At 35.6% G+C, this 24,042-nt stretch overlaps 1 protein-coding gene, 1 long non-coding RNA gene and 1 pseudogene across 6 annotated transcripts; 1 reads left to right on the top strand and 2 right to left on the bottom strand.

Annotated features, from left to right (window-relative positions):
- The first annotated feature begins 3,860 nt into the window (after window positions 1-3,860).
- On the top strand, window positions 3,861-8,531 carry LOC106302776 (annotated as a pseudogene).
- Window positions 8,532-9,467: 936 nt separating this feature from the next.
- On the bottom strand, window positions 9,468-10,872 carry LOC106303876 (F-box/LRR-repeat protein At2g43260-like). The gene is made up of 2 exons (XM_013740222.1): window positions 10,401-10,872; window positions 9,468-10,326 (listed from the first exon to the last, which is right to left on the bottom strand). The coding sequence occupies exons 1-2, from the start codon at window positions 10,672-10,674 to the stop codon at window positions 9,491-9,493; spliced, it is 1,110 nt and encodes a 369-aa protein (XP_013595676.1). The 5' UTR covers window positions 10,675-10,872; the 3' UTR covers window positions 9,468-9,490.
- A 727-nt stretch (window positions 10,873-11,599) lies between these two features.
- On the bottom strand, window positions 11,600-17,049 carry LOC106302210. 5 transcript variants are annotated; one of them, XR_001262386.1, is made up of 13 exons: window positions 16,902-17,048; window positions 16,422-16,808; window positions 16,140-16,311; window positions 15,782-16,024; window positions 15,616-15,709; window positions 15,414-15,516; window positions 15,098-15,211; window positions 14,744-14,874; window positions 14,436-14,673; window positions 12,952-14,354; window positions 12,645-12,770; window positions 12,356-12,566; window positions 11,600-12,173 (listed from the first exon to the last, which is right to left on the bottom strand). It is a non-coding gene; the product is annotated as an uncharacterized LOC106302210 (long non-coding RNA). The 5 variants fall into 5 exon arrangements; XR_001262385.1 differs by having other exon boundaries at window positions 12,952-14,673; window positions 16,902-17,049; XR_001262389.1 differs by having other exon boundaries at window positions 12,356-12,537; window positions 12,952-14,673; window positions 16,902-17,049.
- Window positions 17,050-24,042: the final 6,993 nt, after the last annotated feature.

The raw sequence follows: 24,042 nt of genomic DNA, 5'->3' as shown, positions 1-24,042 counted from the left end.
GACACAAGTACATCGTGGCCTTTGGAGATTCACATAACTTATGAAAGTAATTTTTGTTGGTAACTTTGTAGAAAGTGAGTGGTTTCTCTCCCATTATTGATCAACTATGTGACCACCAAGATCATTTCCGGAGTACCTTTGCTTAAGAGATGCCCGTCTGCAACGGCTTGCTTGGTTACTGACGGGAAGCTTCGCTGCATCTGAAATCTACGGAGTCACCGACAATGTAAACGGCGCCGCGGCGTGGTTCATCAACTCTTCCTCAATCACCCTAACCTCTTCGTTTTACTAGAGATTTTTTCATCTACAGTTTTGATTATATGCTTCATTCTCTCAATTTGAAGAGATTTTGTCTTCTATTATGTTCAAGTGGGAACTATTTGAACCGAGTGTACACATCTGACAAGTCCTCGGTTATATGTCGAATTAGATCCTTATAATTGCAATCCAAGTAATGATCTAGTGTTTTTGATAACACAAATGTCCTTTTGCTTTGTCTATTTCGGAATAGTATTTGTTACTATACTTTGTATACTAGTTACCATACTACTTAAACTTACATAGTATAACATCCATATGTCATTGCATGTCAGAATCTGTTTAGTAACCTATGGTAACCACAAGTTAGGAGTTTTCTGTTTGTATAGTATGGTTTCTTCTATTTCTAAGTCATTGCATCTGAGTGAGTTGGTAAATGGAATAGTTTTGTAAATGTGAATTGATGTATAAGCATGTGGACCTGGACTATTTGTATCTGAAATAGGCTACATATATTATAATAAAATAGTACAGTACTGATCGCATGGTATGGAACCCCTGCATGGATAGATGTACCAGAAGTTAGTGTGTCTCGGTTTGTATTGAATAATATTTTTATTCCATTTATAAGTCGTTCTATATGAGTGAATTTATAAATGGAATAGATTTCTTTCAATATATTTACTGAAATCATCCATGGATATATGTAAACATGAAATATAGTACCCTTATAAGCATATTCTAGATATTGTTGGACGATGGTATAGTGATAGTCATGTAAACATGTTTACCTTTCTTTTCGGTTCCCAAATTTTTAATGAAAGATTTAGGGATGCCAAGTTGATTGTTCAAAACTGGATTTGAACTAGCTGGAACGAAAGGGGTAAATAACTACTTCAACCTCTGTTGGATTGAGCTGATCAAGACTGCCTAGAGGACTACCATTTGGAGTTGTTGAAGCATTACAAGGAAGTATTGTGATGGGATCCCATACATTCTTTGTAATGTTTGTTCATTACATTATGTTCCGGCAGTCGGCAACTGTAAATTTTAGGCAATATACTATTTGTTAATTTTAGACATATGTAATATAGTATTTGTACATAATTTGATAATTTCAGTAAATTGTACTATACTATTTTACATATTTATGTGTATATATATTTTCATGTTACTATACTATTTTATCATGTTCCATTCCGTTTGAAGGTTACTAAAAGTGCTCTATTTTTTTAGAAATGTAGTTTGTAATTTTTTTTAAGTTTTAACTATCGTTACATGTTTTTGAACCTGTAAAAATTGTACTATGATCTATATTGTATAGTTTAATATTACATAATATTATGTACTTTTTAGATTTTGATATTTGAGTTTAGGGTTTATATTTAGATTAGGTAATTAGAAGGTGAGGGGTATGGTTGGGGTCAACATTAACTTCTTCCATGCAATCATAGACATTTCATAATTTCACCAATATGTACTATTTTATTTATTCTGTTCCGTGATTAGAGTTAAGGGTTTAGTATTTAGAAAGTGAGGGGACATCGTTAGGGTCAGGGTCAGCATTATCTTATTCAATGCAATAATAGACATTTCATAATTTCACCAGTATATACTATGTTATTTATTTTGTTCCATTCTATTTGGGTTTATGATTTATATTTGGATTTATGTTTTACCAGTAACAACATATGATTAGCTACGAGGATACAAGAGGGTTTATATTTGTTGTTGTATCATTGTTATGAATTGATTAATTTTTAAGGATTTGGGTAAAGTAAGTTGCGGGTGTGAGTGGCTTTAATATGTAGTTTTTCCGGTAAGATTGGTTTACTATACTACTAAGACTGTATGTAATAGAGCATGTGCAACTTTTCAAACCAAGTAATGTGCATTCATGGGTTTAATATCGGAAACCAATTTATAGATTGTATCCGGGTTTATAGTTTTCTGACTAGGGTTTAGATTTACTAAATAGGAGTTTAGGTATATTATTTAACGGTTGTGGTTGACTTTATATATATAGTTTCTACCAAAGGTTTGGGTGATTTACTATGTCACTAAGATAGAATAGTACACGCGCAACCGAGATAGAATAGTATACGCACAATCTGGTAAGCATTAACTTCTTCATGCATTCATCTTCTTCTTATGTGTTTGTTTATGCGGTAAAAATTAAACTGACGTGGCTTTTTTTCATAATTTATGCATAGGTCACATAAATCGTGGGCGAGATAACTTGGAGTCGACGTCATCTCTTTATCATTTCTCACCGGTAACTTGTTGAAACAAAGGGTATAACCGGATGATTTGAGCGTTAAATGTTATTCACTCAATTATGTCAAAATCAATGCTACTCACTTAATTACACTTGAAATTTTAATCATTTCGCAAGTTGTCCCATATAAGAATGTGCCCTCCATGGTTCTCAGTATCTACCAATATCTTCATCTTGGCAACCAACTTTTCTTACATAGTTAAATGAATTATTCATAATAAAGTTATTACGTCAAAAGTGAGAACAAACAAGAGACATTGATAAACTGGATAGTTCTTTATTCACTTCTTTCTCTTTACATTATTCGATTACAAAAGGTATTTATATAACAGAGGTGTTAGGATTCAGAGGCTTAAATATGTCACTTTGTGTCAGCATAAACCCACAGCAAACCAAGAGAGAAGTTGCTTAGTCCAAAAACAGAACACTGCAAAACAGAAAAAACAGAGTATAAAGAGTTTGGAGAAGAGATTAGGAGAAAAGGAGAAGATGAGAGCACACACACAATTTAAGGAGTTTGCGCCTATTAACGAGGGTCACTACATCTCCCCGAGACTACAGCTCGGAATCCACTAGAAGGTGTAACATAGATACAAAGATACAAGTGATTCACTCATCATATCACTCATGAACTCACTCTAATGTATCTTACTACGGTTTTTTTTTGGATCAACTTGTATCTTACTATGTTTTAATGAGGAAAGCCAAAACTAAACTTATGCTTATATGTTTCTCTCACCCTTTTAAGCTATTTGTGTGGCTCAATCTCTTTCTCACATTCTCAGATTCTCTTTATAATGGAGACACCTTTAAACCTAATGCACAAGAAGGTAAAATGGAGAGGCTCCTCTTTGTGGTCCCAAAAGTAACTCAGCTCAATTTTGGCTTGACTAGAGTTAGACCTTAGTTGCTTTTGATCTTTATTTGCTTGATCAACAAGTATTTTTATCTTTACAAGAGGTAAGAAAAATCTAGATACTCTTGGATATGATCAGATAAGAACAAAAAAAGAATGATCAAGAAAGTTTTGGATCATACACGTGCAAATATCAAAAGATCCTCGTGCTAATAACTTTTACATCTAGGGACACTTTTTCACATTTCAATTACACTCCAAGGTACTTATCACTTGAAGCGCACATTATTCTATGTGAAAGACATTAGTACCCTTATAGGTCTCTCATTAATTTGACTTATCTTCTTTTCTCTTCCCCGACGACTCAGACTGAGTAACCCCTAACATCTCTCTGGATTGAGAATTTTCTTGACACCTCGTCCAAGATATCTTGCAAGCGTGTTCAAGTCTGACTCCCCAGCTTCGCCGATGGTTATTCTCCAGCTTCTTCTATCCACAACGGTGAACCAAATTGGAGTTCTCAAGTCTGGCTCCCAGATTCGTCGATGCTTCTCTCCTCCTACCAGTTGTTTCGACGTGTACAGCAAAAGCCACTGTATAATCAACGTTTCCCTTCTATCCACAACGTTTTGTATTGAATCTCAGGAGGTCTATAAGAGAGAGAAGAAAAAACACAGAGGATCTTTTATGCAAATAAATGGTTTCCCTTCTTGGCAGTTACAAGCAATGGTATCAAAAGGTCTTGGCTTTGATATAATCCACAACTTGTGAGATCAAAATAAAAAAGTTAGGTGTAGACAAAAAAAAAAATTCTTATTTTTTTGTTGAGGGTTTTGTTCACATGAATCCATGCCCACATCTATACTTTTGGTGAGGGTTTTGTCAAGATATAGATGTAGATGTGTTGGTGTCTACGCCCATACGAAAGAGAAGAAGAAAAACATAGGAGCTTTTATGCAAATCAGTGGTTTCTCTTCTCGGCAGTGACAAGCAATGGTATCAATAGTATTTGTCTTAGCTTTGGTTTTGTTCACAATTTGTGAGATTCAGAGAAGTTTGGTGTAGACAAAATCTTGTTTCTTCTTCTTTTGGTGAGGGTTTTGTTCACATGAATCCATATCCACATCTACATTTTGGTGAGGATTTTGTCAAAATATAAATGTTAATGTTTTGGTATCCATATCCACATTTTTCATGTTTACACTTTCTCATAAAGACATAGTTGTCCAAAAACTCTATTGACCCCACAAGAAAATGCCTCACATGTGGAAAGTGTCTTTGAGTATAAGGAAAAATCAAAATATGTCCTAGAGAGTAATCAACTCAAAATTTTTTACATCTAGAGACACTTTTTCACATTTCAATTACACTCTAAGGCACTTATCACTTGAGGCACACGTTATTCTATGTGAAAGACATTAGTACCCTTAGCTCTCTCATTAACTTGACTTATCTTCTTTTCTCTTCCCCGATGACTCTGACTGAGTAACCCCTAACATCTCTCTGGATTGAGAATTTTCTTGACACCTCGTCCAAGATATCTTGCAGGTGTGTTCAAGTCTGACTCCCCAGCTTCGCCGATGGTTTCTCCAGCTTCTTCTATCCACAACGGTGAACCAAATTGGAGTTCTCAAGTCTGGCTCCCAGATTCGTCGATGCTTCTCTCCTCCTACCAGTCGTTTCGACATCTACAGCAAAAGCCACTGTATCTGCAACGTTTCCCTTCTATCCACAACGTTTTGTATTGAATCTCAAGAGGTCTATAGGAGAGAGAAGAAAAAACACAGAGGAGCTTTTATGCGAATAAATGGTTTCCCTTCTTGGCAGTTACAAGCAATGGTATCAAAAGGTCTTGGCTTTGATATAATCCACAACTTGTGAGATCAAAATAGAAAAGTTAAGTGTAGACAGAAAAAAATTCTTTTTTTTTTGTTGAGGGTTTTGTTCACATGAATCCATGCCCACATCTATACTTTTGGTGAGGGTTTTGTCAAGATATAGATGTAGATGTGTTGGTGTCCACGCCCATACGAAAAAAAAGAGAAGAAAACAGAGGAGCCTTTATGCAAATCAGTGGTTTCTCTTCTCGGCAGTGACAAGCAATGGTATCAATAGTATCTGTCTTAGCTTTGGTTTTGTTCCCATTTGTGAGATTCAGAGAAGTTTGGTGTAGACAAAATCTTGTTTCTTCTTCTTTTGGTGAGGGTTTTGTTCACATGAATCCATATCCACATCTACATTTTGGTGAGGATTTTGTCAAAATATAAATGTTAATGTTTTGGTATCCATATCCACATTTTTCATGTCCACACTTTTATTGTCCACGTCCACACATTTTTATCTAAATATTAAAATATTTAGAAATATATTGAAAGTAGATGTTGAAATATAGAGAATTTTTTTTATAATTTAATGTAATAAATAAAATATTTTTATTTATTAACATGCAAACTTAAATGCTCAAAGGATTTATAAAAAAGAAACATCTCAAAAGCAACTCATGAAACACAACCGGTTCACCACAGCCGCACGCGCGATCTTTCTTTTTCTATAAGCACATAATTTTCCAAATAATATGTTGGTCCCACCAGAATGTGCTTCACATGTGGTAAGTTTCTTTCATTGTAAAAGAAAGACAAAAAGTGTTATACTGTGTAATCAACTCTAACTAGATACTTTTATATTATCAGATTTGTCAAAAATACAATTCTCATATATATTCCTCGATACCAAGTCAGACCAAGTCTCATGCAAAGGCCTTTTTTCACGACGTGAAAATCTCAACTGTTTCATTTCTCCAACAGAGGCAAGCACGAACAAACGTTGTAACATGTAGTAATGCATCTATAAACAATCTCTTCTCCTTTGGGTGGAGAAACTAGAACATAGAAAATTCAGAAAAAGGGGAACTCGTTCAAGCCTAACCAGCTCGTAGACAAGGCAGGCATTTCACTTATTAGAAAACAAATGAATAAACTTATGATGATTACGATTGTTTATTTGCGTTTATTTTAGGATATACGTTAATCAAAATTAAACTTCAATTTATTAGTATTTTAAACATAATTTGGTCAAATATAGTTTGCATTCACATTTCACAATTTTTGTAAATGTTAATTCCTTTAACTTCAGTTACAAAAAAAAAAAAAAAAATCCTTTAACTTTGCATGAATTGCCTTTTGAAAATATTTTTTTCACACGTAAATAGAAAGGTAAAAAAGGCTGATGTATGTCGTGACATGGTGAGGGACATTTGTATGCGTAACAGGAGCTGAATAAGGTGAAGGAACAGAGACGAAGCGGTTCGTGCTGGTTCATGGTGGAGGCGTCGTCGGGGTTTGGTGTTGGTACAAAACCATAACACTCTTGGAGAAACATGGTTTTCAAGTAGATGCCGTTGACTTAACCGGTTCTGGTGTTAGCTCTATTGACACCAACAACGTCACCATCTTCGCTCACTACTCCAAGCCTCTCTTCCACTTCTTCGAATCCCTCAAACCCACAGAGAAGGTGCCAACCTTTTTTTTTGAGCATTAATTTCAACAGTTAGATCATGTTTAATTTAAGACTATAACAAGTTACATATATAATACAGGTGATCTTGGTGGGGCATGATTTTGGAGGGGCTTGTATTGTATGTCTTATGCGATGGAGATGTTTCCTACTAAAATCTCTAAAGTAGGCCTGGACATTTTAACCTGGACCCGAAGATCCGAACCGGAATCGATCCAAAAATACCCGACCCGGAACCGGACCGAAAATTTACAAGTACCTTTTGGGTCTAAATTTTTTTTACCCGAAAGAACCGGAACCGAAAAGGAACCGACCCGAATAGACCCGGACCCAAAAAGAACCGACCCGAATAGACTCGAACCGATAAGAACCGATTTGTACCCGACTTAAAAACATGTATATCTAAAACTATGATGTTTTTGTGTTCTATTTTATATATATTATTTTATGATATAGTTGAAATATCTTTTGTTAACAACATTTGTTATTATTTTTTAACATTTTTAAAGTAATGTAAAGCTTTAAAATGTAAAATTTAGAGTTTTAAAATGTTTTATTTTAATTATTAATAGTTTCATTTAAGTTGTTTTGTAAAATTTTAGATATATATGACAAATATTCAACTAAAGTTGAAGGAATTGGGTATATCATGTGTTTTTCAGATCCTAAATACCCGAACCCGATCCGGACCCGAAAAATTACGGGTATTTTATGGGTATTTTAATTATAGACCCGAACCGATCCGGACCCGAGAAGAACCGACCCGGACCCGAGAAGAACCGACCCGAACCCGAACCAAAAATTTCTAAGTACCTATTGGGTCTAAATATTTAGGATCTGAAAAGATCCGAATCCGAAAGAAACCGGCCCGAACCCGACCCGAAGACCCGAACGCCCAGACCTACTCTAAAGCTGTCTTTATCTCTGCTGCTATGCTGGCTAATGGTCAAAGCACTCTTGATCTCTTTAATCAAAAGGTACATTTTTCATTTTACTTTATTTTTTCTTCTGCTCATCATCCTCTTTTTTAATTGCATTCATTATATTTTTTTAGCTGGGATCAAATGATCTGATGCAACAAGCTCAGATCTTCTTGTACGCCAACGGCAAAAAGAACCCTCCAACCGCCGCTGATTTCGACAGATCTTTGCTTAAAAAATTTATATTTAATCAGAGCCCTCCAAAGGTAAATACAAACCGAACCGTTACAATTCGGTTGATTACTGAATCTAATCTTTCATTTTGGTATAGGACATTGCATTGGCATCGGTATACATAAGACCCATCCCGTTCTCACCGGTTGGTGAAAAGCTTCACGTGTTCTACATAAAAACCATGGAGGATTACGCTGTATTGGTTCCTCTTCAGGAGGCAATGAACACAAATTGAGCCCGCCTGAAAAGGTTTTTGAGCTCAAAGGATCCGATCACGCACCGGTCTTCTCTCGGCCTCAGTCCTTGAACCGATTCCTCATCAAGATATCTCATATACCGTTCAAAAAGTTATCATAATATGTTTGAGCCGTTGATTGTTATTTTGAATCGGGTACAAATTAAAACCAAACCGAGTTTTAGGATCTCGTAACCTGGAGATTGTTTTTTTGAGAGTTGGACAATGAGCATAATATACCCCCAAAATTGGGTCCCTATTATTATTTTCTTATGTTATTTGGTCATTTAGTTTTAATATAGAAAAAATAATCTATCTGATAATCTACTAATTTTATTTTTGTCTTTTTTTACCCCTCTCGTTCTGTTATGTTTCTGTTCTTTTCCGTGTGTGATTTGAGTGCTGATCGGGCCTTCCACTAGAGAACAAGTGTTATAGTAGTCACAAAACCATAGCATTCTCTAATCTCTATGATAGCAAATCATTGATGTATCTAACCTCAATATCGAAAAACGTTTAGTGACAATTGATATTGAAGAAGTTTCCTATCACAATCAAGCTAAGGTATGGCTCAGGTCGCAAATGGAACGAAACAAGCACGGGGAGGGAACTATCGCGGTTGTATTTTATGGTCAGTTTTGGAGTTGAACCCATGAGCTGATGGCGATAATGAACTAGAGCTTGTCTGGACATGAGCCGGCCTAACACAATTTCTTTCAAGATATTCAGTCACTTTTGTCTATGAGACCAATGATAGGACTGTTCATACTGATGTTCTGCTGTCCTCGCCAAAGGCTCGGTCAAAGGCTGTTAACAAGAGAAGTGAGATTGGGGATACAGGATCAGAAGCACAGACAAAAGCAAGTGAGAAGTGGTCATTACGAGGTGAAAGCAACGTACGTGATTTTCATTATTTAGTCTTAAACTTCACTAATAAAATTACAATATTTCTTCCTATTTATCAGATAAAAAATGACTCAATCTTTACTAGAATTTTAAATGCTAAAAGAGAGTGGAAAAGATTGCTCATCATAAGAGTAAGATGAAAACAAACAAGGACCACACTTTTCAAGTACGATTTCAAGTACGATATCTATAACTGTAACCAATACAAATTAGAGACACTAGAGTAGAGGTAAGTGTTAAAAGATTGCTTATCATAACAGTAGGATGAAAACAAACAAGGCCCACGCTTTTCAAATACAATATCTACAAGTACAACTGTAACCAAAACAAATTAGAGACACTAGAGTAGAGGTAAGTAAAATATTAGGGATCTGCAGTTTGATCTGTTTAGATATCCGGGAACCCGGTACCAGATTTAGACAGCTACGTCCATTGCGGCACCCAGGTGGCCGGGTTTTCGGAACACATCCTGTATGTAAACGGACCAAATTTTCGACAAAAGGAGAGATAACACAAATATCTGAAGAGAGGCAACAGAGGAAGTCCGTCTCTGGATCATATTTGAACAGCCTCTTCTTAGTGTCATAGAAGAAAAGGCTCCCTTCCTTAGAAACAGCCAATGGCGTGAACATCGTTGACCATTCCTCTATAACTCTCCCGTGCATTGGAATAAATTTATGTGCTAAAGTTATGGAGTAAGTCATACTCCATGTTTCTTCTTGTGCATCCATGATCCATATCTCTAGATTGCATCCAGGTTTCATCATACAGATGTCAGCTATGGCTAGACGATCATCAAGGTTCACTATCCGAGCTGCGGTCGAGTGCAAAGAGGGCGGAAGTACCTGGACAACCCGAAATTCTTCTGTGTGAAGATCGAAAGCTAGTATCTTATATTTACGAAAAAGGTCGAACCAGTAGATGGATCCTTTCACACAAGCCGACTTCCTTCTCGTATCAACATTGTAAGGAGGCGGGACCAGTTTCCGCCATTGGCCAATGTCAACATCAAGAATCTGGTAATGGTTATGATCAAACAACATGCTCACTACTTTATACTTCCCGGTAACTTCGTCCTTACCGAATCCCATCGCCGAGTTTATATTGAATTCGCTCCACCACACTTCTGATAATTTCAAAAACCCGAAAATTAATATGATAAGGAAAATAAATAAATTTATATTAGACTTAATTACGTACCGGTAGACATGTCGTTCTCATAGTGGAAGGGGCCGCTACAGAATCTATTGAATTCTCCGGTCGAAGGATTCAAAACGCTGACCCAATTCGGTTCCGGTATGCAAACTACACCGTCACATGTCAACGACGGTCGTGTGGCTTCATCACACTCTAAATAAACCATCTCGATCTCTTCGTCTCCTTGGAACCGCGATTGGGCCTGATTTCCGACAGCCACGAATTTTCGGTTCTTTGGAACACTCATACGCCTGTCCGCGAACCTCCTCGACTCCATTAATGATCTCCATTCCCTCGAGACGGTTTTGAATCTGAGAATTTATTTTAACGGCAGCCTAACAAGTATTTCTTCCACCACATCGGTAGTTTATGTAGATCTGATTAGGGTTTTCTTCTTCTTCCCCCATTATCTTTTGCTGTGAGTTTCCAGAATATCTTTAGCCCTTTATCTCCATCGATCGATATCATTATATTATATATCACTTGTTTCCTTTCTTTATGTTTTCTTACATATCCACCTCAGTGACTACTATAAGTACAAAAGTAATGTTTTAAGATACGCTCGTGTTTAAGTTAAAGTCTTAGATACGCTCAGACTATGACCAAAAATAATAGATACGCTCTGCTTTGAAGTTTCCTCTTATCCTTAACTTTATATATCAAAATTTTCTTTCTTGTTAATTATGTTTGAAAAATTTACATATTTGGATTTTTCTTTTTCCTTATTAAGTGGATTTGAGGAAAATAATTCTTTACGTATAAGAAGATGAACATGGCAATTGGAATTATCTGCTTTGAAGTTTCCTCTTATCCATAACTTTATATATCAAAATTTTCTTTATAAATAGATTATGTCGTATAGGGGAAAATTTACATAGTTGAATTTTTCTTTTTCTTTTTCTTTATTAAATAGATTTAGGGAAAAAAATTCTTTAGGCATCGGAAGATGAACATGGCGATTGAAACTACTTTTTATGTTATTAACATTGTCAACATACATGCTTTTAGCCAAAATAAAAAAAACATTGTCAGCATGTTTAGTAAAAAAAGAAAAATAATATAAAGTTCCTGTAATAGTCAAACTCTAAAACACTACCCCCAATGCAACCTGTGTGGAATGTGCTGGTCGCACTTCCGGTGTGAATCCTCCAGCGTCTGCTCTTGGTGAACCCCCTCCCGCCCTCCTGCCAGACCCCCCAGCCCCTTCCTCTCCTCTTTCCCCCCGTAGACTTCCCCTCTCTCACTGATTCTACTTCTAAAACTATCTTTGCTGATGCTTCTCGAAAGGGACACTGTAAGGCGCTGATGAACCCCACCCTTACTGCGGCCTCTACCGAGAGCCTGCTACAAACAACTGCCTCCTCTGGAGCCATTTCAATGGAAACAGAGAAAGGAACCTCTATCTTATCTTCTTCTGTCACTGTTACAGAAAATAGATCTGAGATTGCTACAGTCCAAACCCTTTCCACAAAAACTACCCTTCAACAACGCTACCAGTACTTCCGCCCAAAGCTTCCTCACCCACTCAAACCAACAAAGCTGCTTCCCCCATCCAAACCAACACTGGTCCCAACCAAAGTTTTACTCAATGTCCCCCTCCCTTACTTATCAACCAAACTCTCCCTTCGACTTCCACCTCTGCCGTCACTGAGAACAGTCAAACCCCAAACCAAACTCTGACTGAAAAGCTCAGGGCCTCAGCAGACAAGCCTCTGAAGCGTCTTGCTCCTGTTGTGATTTCCCCAACTGGTAGGCCTCGAGTAGTAATACCTGATGCTGTTTTCAAAAAAGGGGCATAAATTCACAAAGACTTTATTATCTGCTACTTCAATGGGAAGTCCCCACCCTTTAATCAGATACAACGTGTATTTAATTACATGTGGGGAAAGGGAAAAAGATTAAAGATCCACAACAACCCTGTGAATCGATCAGTTATTGTGTGAATTCAGAGTGATTACCTCAGACAGAAAATACTGGAAAAGAACATCTGGTACGTAGGTGACTCTATGTTCCATACCGCCCAGTGGAACTCCAACCACTCCATGTCCACCCCCCTCTGAAAGCCATCCAGATATGGGCCCATATCACTGGAGTTCCCCTTGATCTCTGTCATGACGAAGGGCTAAGCTTGGTGGCGGGACTGGTTGGTGAACCAAAAGACAAAAGACACTGACGAGTTCAGAAGGAACTTGGTTAGCTTAACAGTTTGTCACGTAAAAGTGGAAGTCGATTTGACTGAACCATTACCTCAGGTGGTCGAGTTTGAACGTGAGAGTGGTGAAGTTGTGGAACTCTCATTTCCTCCTACTTGCTCGCATTGTCACGAGCTCGGTCATATCATACGCAACTGTCTCACTTACTCCCCTGCTGCCCCTGAAAAAAAAAGTTTCTTCTAATGAGCAAACTGCTTCTCAGAAATCCAAAGATTTCCCACAATATCCCCGCCCTAAACATCCCCAAAAAACTCCCCAAAAAACACCACAAAATTCTCTAAACCCCAATTCAACTTTTACCCCATCAAAGGCTTCTAAAAAACTCAAAAAAAAATACCAACCTATTGTTAAGGATCTCACCAGTGGCTCTGTCTCCTTGGCTCCTCTTGAACCCCCTTTACCTACTCCCCATGCCTCCTCCTCATCTACTCCCCTTGTACCATCCTTTCCATCTCTTCCCTCCACCCCCCAAACAAACACAAACCCCTTCCCCTCCCATATCCAAGCGCCCAGACCATCGCTTAAACGTTCCAGATCCTCCCTTACCTTCTCTCCTTCTCCCACCACCACTTCAAACCCCTTCACTGAACTTGTATCAAATTCATTCCCGTTAACTATTAACCAATTTTCTCCCTTACCCCCTAACCCTTCTCTCACTCCCCCCCCTAGACCCAAACTCTTTAAGAAAAAATTCTTCTTTTGATTCTAGAGGACCACCTCGCCATGAGGATCCTCCACCTCCCAATGAGCGTAAAGCTTTTTTTTTTGGAATGTCCGAGGTCTAAATGACCCGGGCAAGCATAAACCTTTTGTAAATTGGCTTTTTGCCTTTTTGGTGCCCTATTAGAAATTCATAATAACCCTACTTAAGCCTTATCTTATCTAAAGTCTGTCCTGGCTGGAAGTATCTCTCTAATCATCAATCAGACCCTGATGGACGCATTGTACTAATTTGGAAAGATCCTCTAGATGTTCAGATTCTTTTCCAGTCTAGACAGTGCCTAACATGCGCCCTATCTAACCCTAACCAAGTCCCATCTACTACACCGCTGTTTATGCTTCTAACCAAAGCGATGAAAGAGTGGAATTGTGGAACGATCTCCTCATTACTCAATCCACGCTTGATCTTGACAACAAAAACTGGGTGGTGGGTGGTGACTTCAACCAAATCCTCTTCCCCTTTGAGCACTCAAACCCAGAAGTTAACTTCACAGACAACCTCATGTACCAACTGCTGGATTGTCTACTCCAAGCGGGGTTATTTGACTTGAGATATCTTGGTCCTTGTTACGTGGACAAACAACCAACCGGAGAGCCCTACTGCTAAAAAACTGGATAGACTGCTGGTTAACAACATCACCATTGATTCCTACCCTCATGATGTAGCCTCGTTCCTGCCCCAAGAAATGTCTAATCATACCCCTTGTCTCTTAAACCTTGCCTTCTTCCTCCCTAGAGCTGGTACCTTCCCATATAAGTTCCAAAACTATCTAACCAAACACCCGGGGTTTGCTTAGTTGATAAACGATGTCTGGATTCATGCTGGAAGCGCTTTGCAATCATTAACACAACTGTGTTGGAAGTTAAAACAAATAAAGAGTGATCTAAAGAGGATAAACAAAGATAATTATTCAAAGATTCAAGAGAGAGTTGTGGAAACTAAAGTGTGCAGGTACAGGCACTGAATGATCCGAGTCCAGCCAATTATCATTCGGAAAGAGAACTACACCAGAAGTGGAACTTCCTAAGGGAGATTGAGGAATTATTCTTCAGACAGAAGTCTAGGATCAATTGGTTAAGAGAAGGAGATCTAAATACGGCTTACTTCTTCAGAATATGCCAGGTCAGGTCGAGCTACAATGCCATTTGTGCGCTCCTCACGCCCTCGGGAACTTGGTTAACTGACCCCTTGGAGATGAGTAACCTTGCTGTCTCACACTTCTGCTCTGTACTAGGACCTGTTTTCATGAATCCAGTTGTTCCATCTTCGCCAGAGTGGTTCCAAAGCCTCCTAGACTTCTCAATCTCTCCTGCTCAAGTCTCGCAAATGCTGCAGATCCCATCTGGTGGTGAAATAAGGTCAATGATATTCAAACTAAACCCGAACAAGGCTCTGGGACCAGACGGACTAACCTCAGGTTTTTTCAAGGCGGCCTGGAACACCATAAGAGATAAATTGATCACGTCCGTCACTCACTTCTTTTACACGGGTTTCCTACCTTCATCAGCAAATGCCACGATCCTAACTCTCATTCCGAAGTTCTCTGGTGTATCGAAAATCACAGATTTCAGGCCAATCTCATGTTTAAACACAGTCTACAAAGCTATATCCAGATTGCTTGTAAAGAGATTAAAGCCCATTCTGCCGAAACTCATTCTCCCTAGTCAAACATCATTTGTTCAAGGAAGACTTCTTCTGGAGAATACTATACTAGCCAGTGAACTAATAAATGGTTATCATAAGAACAAAGGCTCGAAGAAGATTACCATCAAGGTAGATATAGCTAAGGCATTTGACACTCTGTCATGGGACTTTCTTTTCTCCTGTCTTCAAGGCTTGGGGATTCCAAACCAGATGCTTCACTGGATGCGCTCCTGTATCTGCAAAACGAGTTTTAAGGTTGGTTATAACGGTACAGTCAATGGATACTTCAAGGGAACAAGAGGCCTCAGACAAGGAGATTTCTTGTCTCCTTATCTTTTCGTTATAGCTATGAACTGCCTGTCCCATATGCTTAATGCGGCTGAAACTAACTCTAACCTCAGATACCACTCTAATTGCAAGAAAGTAAAGTTGACACACCTGTCATTTGCTGATGATCTCCTAATATTCATTGAAGGAATCATAGAATCAGTTCAGTGTGTGCTACAAGTGCTGAGAGAGTTTGAGGACCGTTCTGGATTGGCTGTAAGCATGCATAAAACAAGTTTTTTTGCATCAGGAATGACAGAAGAGTAGATCAATACTATACAAGCGTCAACAGGGATGGCATGTGGAAACTTACCCTTCAGATATCTGGGAGTCCCAATGAACTCGAGAAAGCTTTCCTTGGTTAGCTGTGAGCCACTACTCCATCAAATCAAGACCCGTTTCTCTTCCTGGTCAACAAAAACTTTGTCATTCTCTGGAAGATTAATGCTTATAAAAACAGTGATCGCGGGAATAACCACATTTTTTTGTTCTTCTTTTGTGCTCCCAAAAGCTTGTGTTGCGAAGATAAACTCAATGTGTAGTGCCTTCCTGTGGAGAGGGAACCTGGAGGCACACATCACAGCACGGGTAGCTTGGACCACAGTTGTTAAGCCAAAGGAGGAAGGCGGCCTAGGTGTTAAAGATCTCCTGACTTGGAATAAAGCTTCCTGTTTGCGACTGATCTGGCTCCTCTTCTTTAGGCCAGGCCCTGTGTGGGTTCCCTGGTTCAAAGAAGTCATATTAAAAGGATCTATAAGCAATTTTTGGACCACAAACTCCTCTCAAAAATTCTCCTGGTTAGCAAACAAACTCCTCAAGCTAAGAAGTGTCGCTTACCCATTAATTCACCTTCAAATCCAAAACGGAGAGCACAGGCGATTCTGGATCGACAATTGGAGCCCATTTGGGAAGCCCCAAGACTTCTTGGAAGGAGGCATAACAAGACTGGGGATCCCACTAAAGGCAACTCTGGCTTCACTCTACCGTAATGGAACTTGTCAACTTCTTGCTGCAAAAACAAAGAATCAACTTCAGGTTCTGTCTTTCATCACTACTATCAATTTCAATAGTCAGCCAGATCAATATGTATGGGAGATAAATGGAGAAGTCTATCAATACCTTAGAGGCGATGCAGAGGAAGTTAACTAGGCAAAAGTCATCTGGAGTTCTAGAAGTATTCCCTGGCAGAGTTTTCATGCTTGGCTGGTAGTGCAGAACATGATTCCCACTCGCGACCGTCTGATTTCTTGGGATCTTCCAGTCCCATCCATTTGTCTCCTCTGCAACCAAACTGATAAATCGAGAGACCATCTCTACTGGGACTGCGACTATGCCTTTGACCTGTGGAATCGTGTTGCTGGAAGTTGTGGGATCACGCCACACCGGACCTGGGACGACTCCCTCAATCAGATGTTATCTCTCCCGGCGGCAGCGTCCAAGCGATCGCTGACTCTCCTCGGATGGCAGGCAACCATCTATTGGATTTGGAATGAGAGAAACAACCGCCTGAATGCAAACCAATTTCGATCACTTGATTCAATGTTTTCTATTATTGATCACCAGATAAGAAACAAAGTCCAGAGTTTCAGAGAGACTAACCCCTGGCGTTCTTCAGAGATGATGCAACGATGGTTTGGGTGAAGATTTGGTTGGATCTTTTAACTGGCTGCTCGACTTCTTCGGCATCATCGTCTGAAATCATCGACTGGAATCATCGTGCTTCCTCTCTTCCTCCATCAACTTCCTATCTTTAACCGGGCTTAGGACATTTGTGGGCTAAGTTCAAATTTTAAAGGTTTGGGTTCTACTATATGAGTTTTCAATATGGGCTTCGGCTCTAACACTAGAGCCTATGGGCTTTTGTAATCTTTTCTTTCTTTTGCATTTATATAAGTAAGCCAGTTACAAAAAAATGTTTAGTAAAAAAAACATTGTCAACATAATAGGAAGATGAACATGGCGATTGGAAGCCATCCTGTAAAATGCAGCGAATCATAGTTGACAGTATAAGGTGCTCCAGGTAAACACTAAAGTCTTACGATTGTGCCTTCTTTGTTGTTGTTATTATTCTCCCTTTCTATCTGTGCATGTGGCATATTACTAGATGTTTCCAAATGAAATTTGGTAGCTCGTCATAAAATTCTATATTTACTTGACCAAGGTTGTTTTTAAGGTTAAATTCATTTTAGCTTTATTCATCTGAAACCCTGATACATGTTTATATGTTTATGGAACAAAACAATTTAAACCAACATTTGTATATATTACTGGAGTTAAGGTTTTCCATGTTTTCTCAGTTTCCTTCATGTGCAGTTTACAACAAAATAACTTTTAATTTTGTTACAAAGTTTTCAGTTTAAAGACAATGGTCTGGGAAAATGTCCTACTCAGATCCGGCTCGGAAAAAGCCCCAAAAAAACACGGGCCAGAAGCACAAAAATTTGAAGATTTATTAAACAAAAATAATGTTTCAAAATGTTGCTTAGAAAATTTGAATCTGATATCTTTAGTATTTTTACCACAAGCTTTAACCAACTAAACTATAAAAAGTGTTGAAAATTATAGGCTGGAAAACTATATATTTTTACAGTCAGGAAGCTTATGCTTCCATGGTTCTATCCATGACTGCTACTGGTTCTACTTGATCACGAAGGAATTGTCTCCAAGAGCTGATGAGGTTTATTGTCTGTAATTTACTTTAGTAGCGAAATCCTAACACTGATAGTTAGGTATATATTTTGATAAGTTGTTTGTCTTTCTATGGTTATTATTGTTACAACCTCCCTGAAGAAGGATATGAATAGCAATATTGACATGTATCGTTCAAATTGTATCCGTCTCCTCTGCCGAAAAATAGACGAATCCCTTTTAGCACCAACTGAGAGATACTTGAAACGAGGCATTTTTGAAAAGAATTATGGTGTTTCAAGCTATCTGCTATCATGAATTTTTTATTGGTTTCAAAATCAATACTTTTCTCAAGATGGCTGGATCCCTTTAGTTACTGCTTGACCTGAATCAACTTGAAAAGATTGAAGATGTAATTTTAAAAATTAAGCACAATGTTGCCATAAGGCCATCTAAGACCCAATGTACATATGATTTTAAAGTTCTTACGTGTCCATGTGTTTTGTTTCTCTATCTACATATATATTTATGACTTATTCTTGGGTTCACCCCCTAGGGTAACCAATAGGATTGTGTTATTTCATATTTGATATCTTTTAAAAAAAGTAAACAAAATTTTGTCAAATTATATTATCTTTTTTAAAATTAAAAGATAAAAAAAAATAAATAAAAAATAATAGTAATTACAAAAAAAAAATATTTTTAACGTCGTCAGCAAAACATTAAACCCTAAATCATAATCCTTAAACCCTAAATCCTTGGGTAAACTCTAAACTCTAGGATAAATCTTACTTTAAATCAAAATCACTAAACACTAAAACACTCAAGAGTTTAGGGTTTAGGGTTTAGGGTCTAGGATTTAGGGTTTAGAGTTTTAGGGTTTAGTGTTTTTATTTAGAGTTTAGAATTTAAACCAAAGGAAATGATTTGCCAAGGGTTTAGAATTTACCCAAGGGTTTAGGGTTTATCCAAGGGTTTAGGGTTTACCCAAGGGTTTAGGGTTTACCCAAGGGTTTAGGGTTTAGGATTTAGGGTTTAGGGATTAAGATTTAGGGTTTAGTGTTTTGCTGACTACGTTAAAAATATATTTTTTTTAATTTTTTTTTTTCTGTAACTACTAATTTTGTTTTACTTTTTATTTTAAAAACATAATATAACTTGACAATATTTTGTTTCCTTTTTTAAAAGATATCGAATTTGAAATAATGAAATCCTATTGGTTGGTGAATCTAGGGGGTGAACCCAAGAATAACTCTATATTTATTTATCTTTTTAAAAGTTTTTTTACTGCTATATTTTTGTGTTTTTCTTTTCGTAGAATATGTAGAAGAATAGAGTAGCCAAGAGCTGGAGTTCTTGAAAACTAATATGATATTTGCAAACTTAGCCGGAAGTAGCTTATGTAAGTAAAATGAGTCTATGTTTTCCTAGACTGACTATGCAAATCAATTTCTTTGATTCCTATTTGAGACTCTTTTTGTTCGAAGGCGAAGTAAATCATTTCCATCGCCTGGCAAATCATTTCCTTTGCTTCCGCTTATGTAAGTAAAATGATATAAACACATTATGTAGAGCTTCCTGAGGCTGTTGTATTTGTATCTGGTTTCTCAACAGAGAGAACAGTTGTGGTGGCAGACATTGTAGGGTGTTGGTTGGAAAGAAAATGCAACAGAAAAAGAGCCAAATTAAGAAAAATAATGATTTGATTTTAGAAAACCATATGACACACTACTATTCTTAGTTGTAATGGAGTTAAAATTTAAATATACTAAGAGATACTCTACTTCAGATTTTGCTTGCTTAGACATAATTTCCTCTTTCTTCTTTCACTTAATAATTTATTTTTAATTGCTTACCCGGTCAATTTTACCTTCTACCAAAAACCATTCAAATATTGCAAGAATCAGTAGAGATAAGAAGATTGGTCACAACAAAAACAAAGCTTGTTTTACTGGGGCGGTTATCAATCCCTGGAGTTTGCTTTCAACATTTGTAACAATTCCATTTTGAGTTTTCAACAAGCTATTAAAATTATAGATCTTAAAGGCATTACTAACGAATAATCATTAGATCTTACATTTTTAAAATCAGAGAAAAAATGATAATGTTTTTAATTATAAACTTTTTTTCAGCTAATTATAAACTTTTCAAAAGAATAATTGCACTGGTAAAAACATAAACACTTATTCATTTATTTTATGATGCAAATAAAGAAATAAATAAAACAAGAATAATACATATGTTTAAATATTTAAAAGATTTGAATTTATGCTTGAGAAATAACCTTTTGGTGTATATTATATTTTCAGTTAACAATTATAGTATCTCGTATAATTATATCTATGTTTTGGGTTTAATTATAATATCTCATACAGAGAGAAAATATTTATATTTGTCCGAAAAAATAGTTTTGTAGAAATTGAAAGGAAAAAAGATAGAAAAAGCTTGTGTATAAAATAGTAGTCGAATCATAACTAAGTTTAGTTAAGGGTCAATTTGCTCAATATTCATATGAGGCCTGAAAATTAAGAATATAGCCATGCCTCGAGAAATGTGTCAATTTGTGACATAATCAGACATTATAGTCCTTCACGGCGCGTGAGCGTGTGTTTTTTTTTTTGATGACCCTGGTATTCGGAGCCTCGAGAGGATCCGACTAGCGCCAATGACCGTCCACCGGAGCTTAGCCGAGGATCCCTCCGAGGCATCCATACACTAGAAATATATATTATTCTATGTATAACACAGATATAGAATAAAATTATTCTAAACATAAAATATAATGGTAGAAAATAATTTGAGTTCTATAGTAATATTGATTTATAGGGTTTAATGCTGTTTAAGCAATGGACAATATTAAAAAACATATTTATTCGTAGGTAAAATGTTTAGTGTAAAATACATTACGTAAAGAAACAACATAGCTGATATATTACAAAAAATAAAAATATACAATTCTATGTTTGATGACTATATAGTATAGTATATGAATGGATATATGAAAAACAAGAAAACATGAGGAGTAAAAGGAGAAGAAAAAAAAGTTAAGATGGAGATTATGGAGGAAAATTGGAGGAGGAGTTTATAGAAGACGATGGAAAAAAAAAAGAGAGAAAGAGGGATGGAGGGAAGGGAGAGGAAGGATGTCAAATAGATAGAAGAAGATGGGGATGCCGAATAGATAGACGAGGATGGGGGATGTCAGAGAGAGAGAGAGTATAATTATAATTCTATTCTACGTCGTAAATAGAATAAAATACAACAATATATCATCTGAACATTACATATATATTAGAGAGAGTAGGGAGAAAAGGAGTGAAATAGGAGGAAAAAGGGAGGGAGATAAAGATGGAGATTGGGGAGACTGTTAGAGGGCGAGATGGCGATTGAGAAGAGATACAAAAGGAGAGATAGAAAAAAGATAAATTTTATCACTACTATTACGTTTTGCCTTTCGTAATAGAATAGTACAAAGTTATATATATTCAATTTATAAATATATGTCAGTTTTACAAAATTCAAAACATGTCTCAAACAAAAAAAAAATCTATAATTATATAAAAAAATCAAATTATAATTTTTTTAACTTAGAAAGTGAATTAAAAAGAGAAGTGAAAGTGAGAAAGGGTAATATGACAATTAATCCATAAATATCATAGCTTAGTTGTTGTTATGGTTAGAAACTTAATTTAAATCCTACTATGTTTACTAGAGATTTTACCGCGCTACGTGCGGTTGTTGTCAATAAAATTAATGTTTTAAAAAATGCATGTTTTAAAATTTTCACACATATTAAAAATTCATCTTATAATTTGGTTATAAATGTATTATTTTGTATTTAAATATTTTCACGATTTTTAACCAATCAAAATCACAATTTGTTTATTCGAAGTGCTTTTAGTTTGTATTATATTATATAGTTGTTTTGATATGATATTTCAATTTTAAAATAAATATTGTTTTGTAAATAAGTATTATATAAATTGTGAAACCTGTAGGAGATTTCATTATGAACGATTCCATGTTTAGATACTACATAAAAGTACATTGGATAGATTATGTGCATTCCATTATTATTTTAGGTTCTTAAGTTAATTATTAAACAACTTATTATGATGGAGTTGGTATAACGGGCGCTCGTGCGGGTTTTGATTTTTTCTATATAAATTATTTAATGAAAATTTTAAATTCAAAGTTTATTTATGAATTTTTAGGTTGCTACAAACCAACCCGGACCAAAAATGATCCTGACTCGAACTCCCTGCGGACATTTATAATATCTGAATGGTATTTATTTAATTTTAAAACCCTAAAACACGGATATCCAATAAACGATTTGTACTCGAATTAGTACTTGGTTGTCTATGTGTAACTGATTATGTAAATTGTTTTTTAAAAAAACTGTTTTTTATTCTGGAATTTTTTCACAAACGAAACAATTATTATTAGATTCTGGACTTTTTTCACAAACGAAACAATTATTATTAGATGGTTTTAAAAATTATTACTTTTTATTTGTACATAATATGATATCGAAATTTTGTTTTAACTTGTGCAGTTTTTTTTGTAAATTTTATAACTTCTGTTGTTTGTTTTTTTTAGAAAACGGTACTAATCAAATATTTAATCACTTTCTTTTTGTTTATTTATTTACAAATTTAACAAAATATTGAAAATTTTATTTTAAACATTAGTTTTATATGATTAATTATTAATTGTATTATTTTTAATATTGTATACTATAAATATTTATATGTGACTAAACTAAATAAGATAATAATATATTTTGTAAATATTGATTTATTTAATATATAATATATTTCTGTTTGTGGTTTTTATTTTTACCACAGAAAAAACAACCATAAAATGGTAAAGAAAATATAGTATTGTTTACTTTTTATATAAAAAGTTTAAATGTCTATTATTTACAAAATTGGGCTATAAAATATAACTCCTAAATCTCTTACCCAAATTTACATAAATATGCTCCATGTTAAACAAAATAAATTAAAATAAACACAAATCTACACATCTGCGAGAACTAATTCTAGAGATTCACCTCCAAAACTCGTGTTCTGTTTCCAGGAATGGAGAAGCTTGATTTATACATTCCAAGTATTCCTTGAAGGGTTTGTGTTTGTTAATGAGGACATAATTAACTATCACACATTTTTTACTAAAAAAAAATAATTAACCATCGTCATTTTTTTTATTTCATTGCTTTGTGAATGAGTTGGAAATTAGGAAGAAACATATGTATATATATGCTAGTAGATTTCCATATTAAATTGTAATTATAATTAATATCGTAATAAATTGTGCTAGATTTAAGCGAAATTATAGTAATTCTTTGAAGGGTTTGATTTTGTTAATGCGGACATAATTAGCCATAGCATTTTTTTATGGGCAATTATCTCAAATAGACATTTTAAAGTTTTTGTTATAAAAATAGCCCTCAAAAAAGAAAATGACCAAAATAGCCTTTTTTATTTTTAAAATTTTAATATTTATTTTTTATTTTTAAAAATTTGAAACCATATCCTGAAAACTCCACCCCTTAACTCTAAACCCTAAGTCTAGATTAGTTAACCCTTGGGTAAAAATGTATTTTTACCCTTTAATAAAACTTATTTTGGTCTTTCTCTTCGTTGATGACTATTTTTACGACAAAAACTTAAAAAAGACCATACTAGGAAATTTATCTTTCTTTATTTCGTTTGCTTTGTGAATGAGTTGGAAATTAGGAAAAGACGTATGCATATATGTATATGATAGTAAATTTCTATATTAAATAGTAATTATAATTAATATCGTAATTAATTGTGCTAGATTTAAGCGAGATTATACGGCATATAAATTAGAATATTCCCTTTAAGATATCACGCAAAATAGTTTTGGGTATATCGTTTGGAGGTAACAATTAAAAAATCTTTGTGAATGAATTGGTGATACTCTAACCAAAATTGACCTTTACATACACTTATTTGGTATAACATAATGGTTTGGAGGTAACAATTAAAAATTCTTTGTAATGTAACTTTTTTTGCGAAGCAAAGTATACCTCAATTTGATCATCCAGCTCTCTCCTTTTATTGATTCAGCTGAATTATCT

Source organism: Brassica oleracea, chromosome C7 (assembly GCF_000695525.1).
Source record: "Brassica oleracea var. oleracea cultivar TO1000 chromosome C7, BOL, whole genome shotgun sequence".
NCBI lineage: Eukaryota > Viridiplantae > Streptophyta > Magnoliopsida > Brassicales > Brassicaceae > Brassica > Brassica oleracea.
The sequence above is the reverse complement of the archived record's forward strand: the minus strand, read 5'-3'. Positions and strand labels throughout refer to the sequence as shown.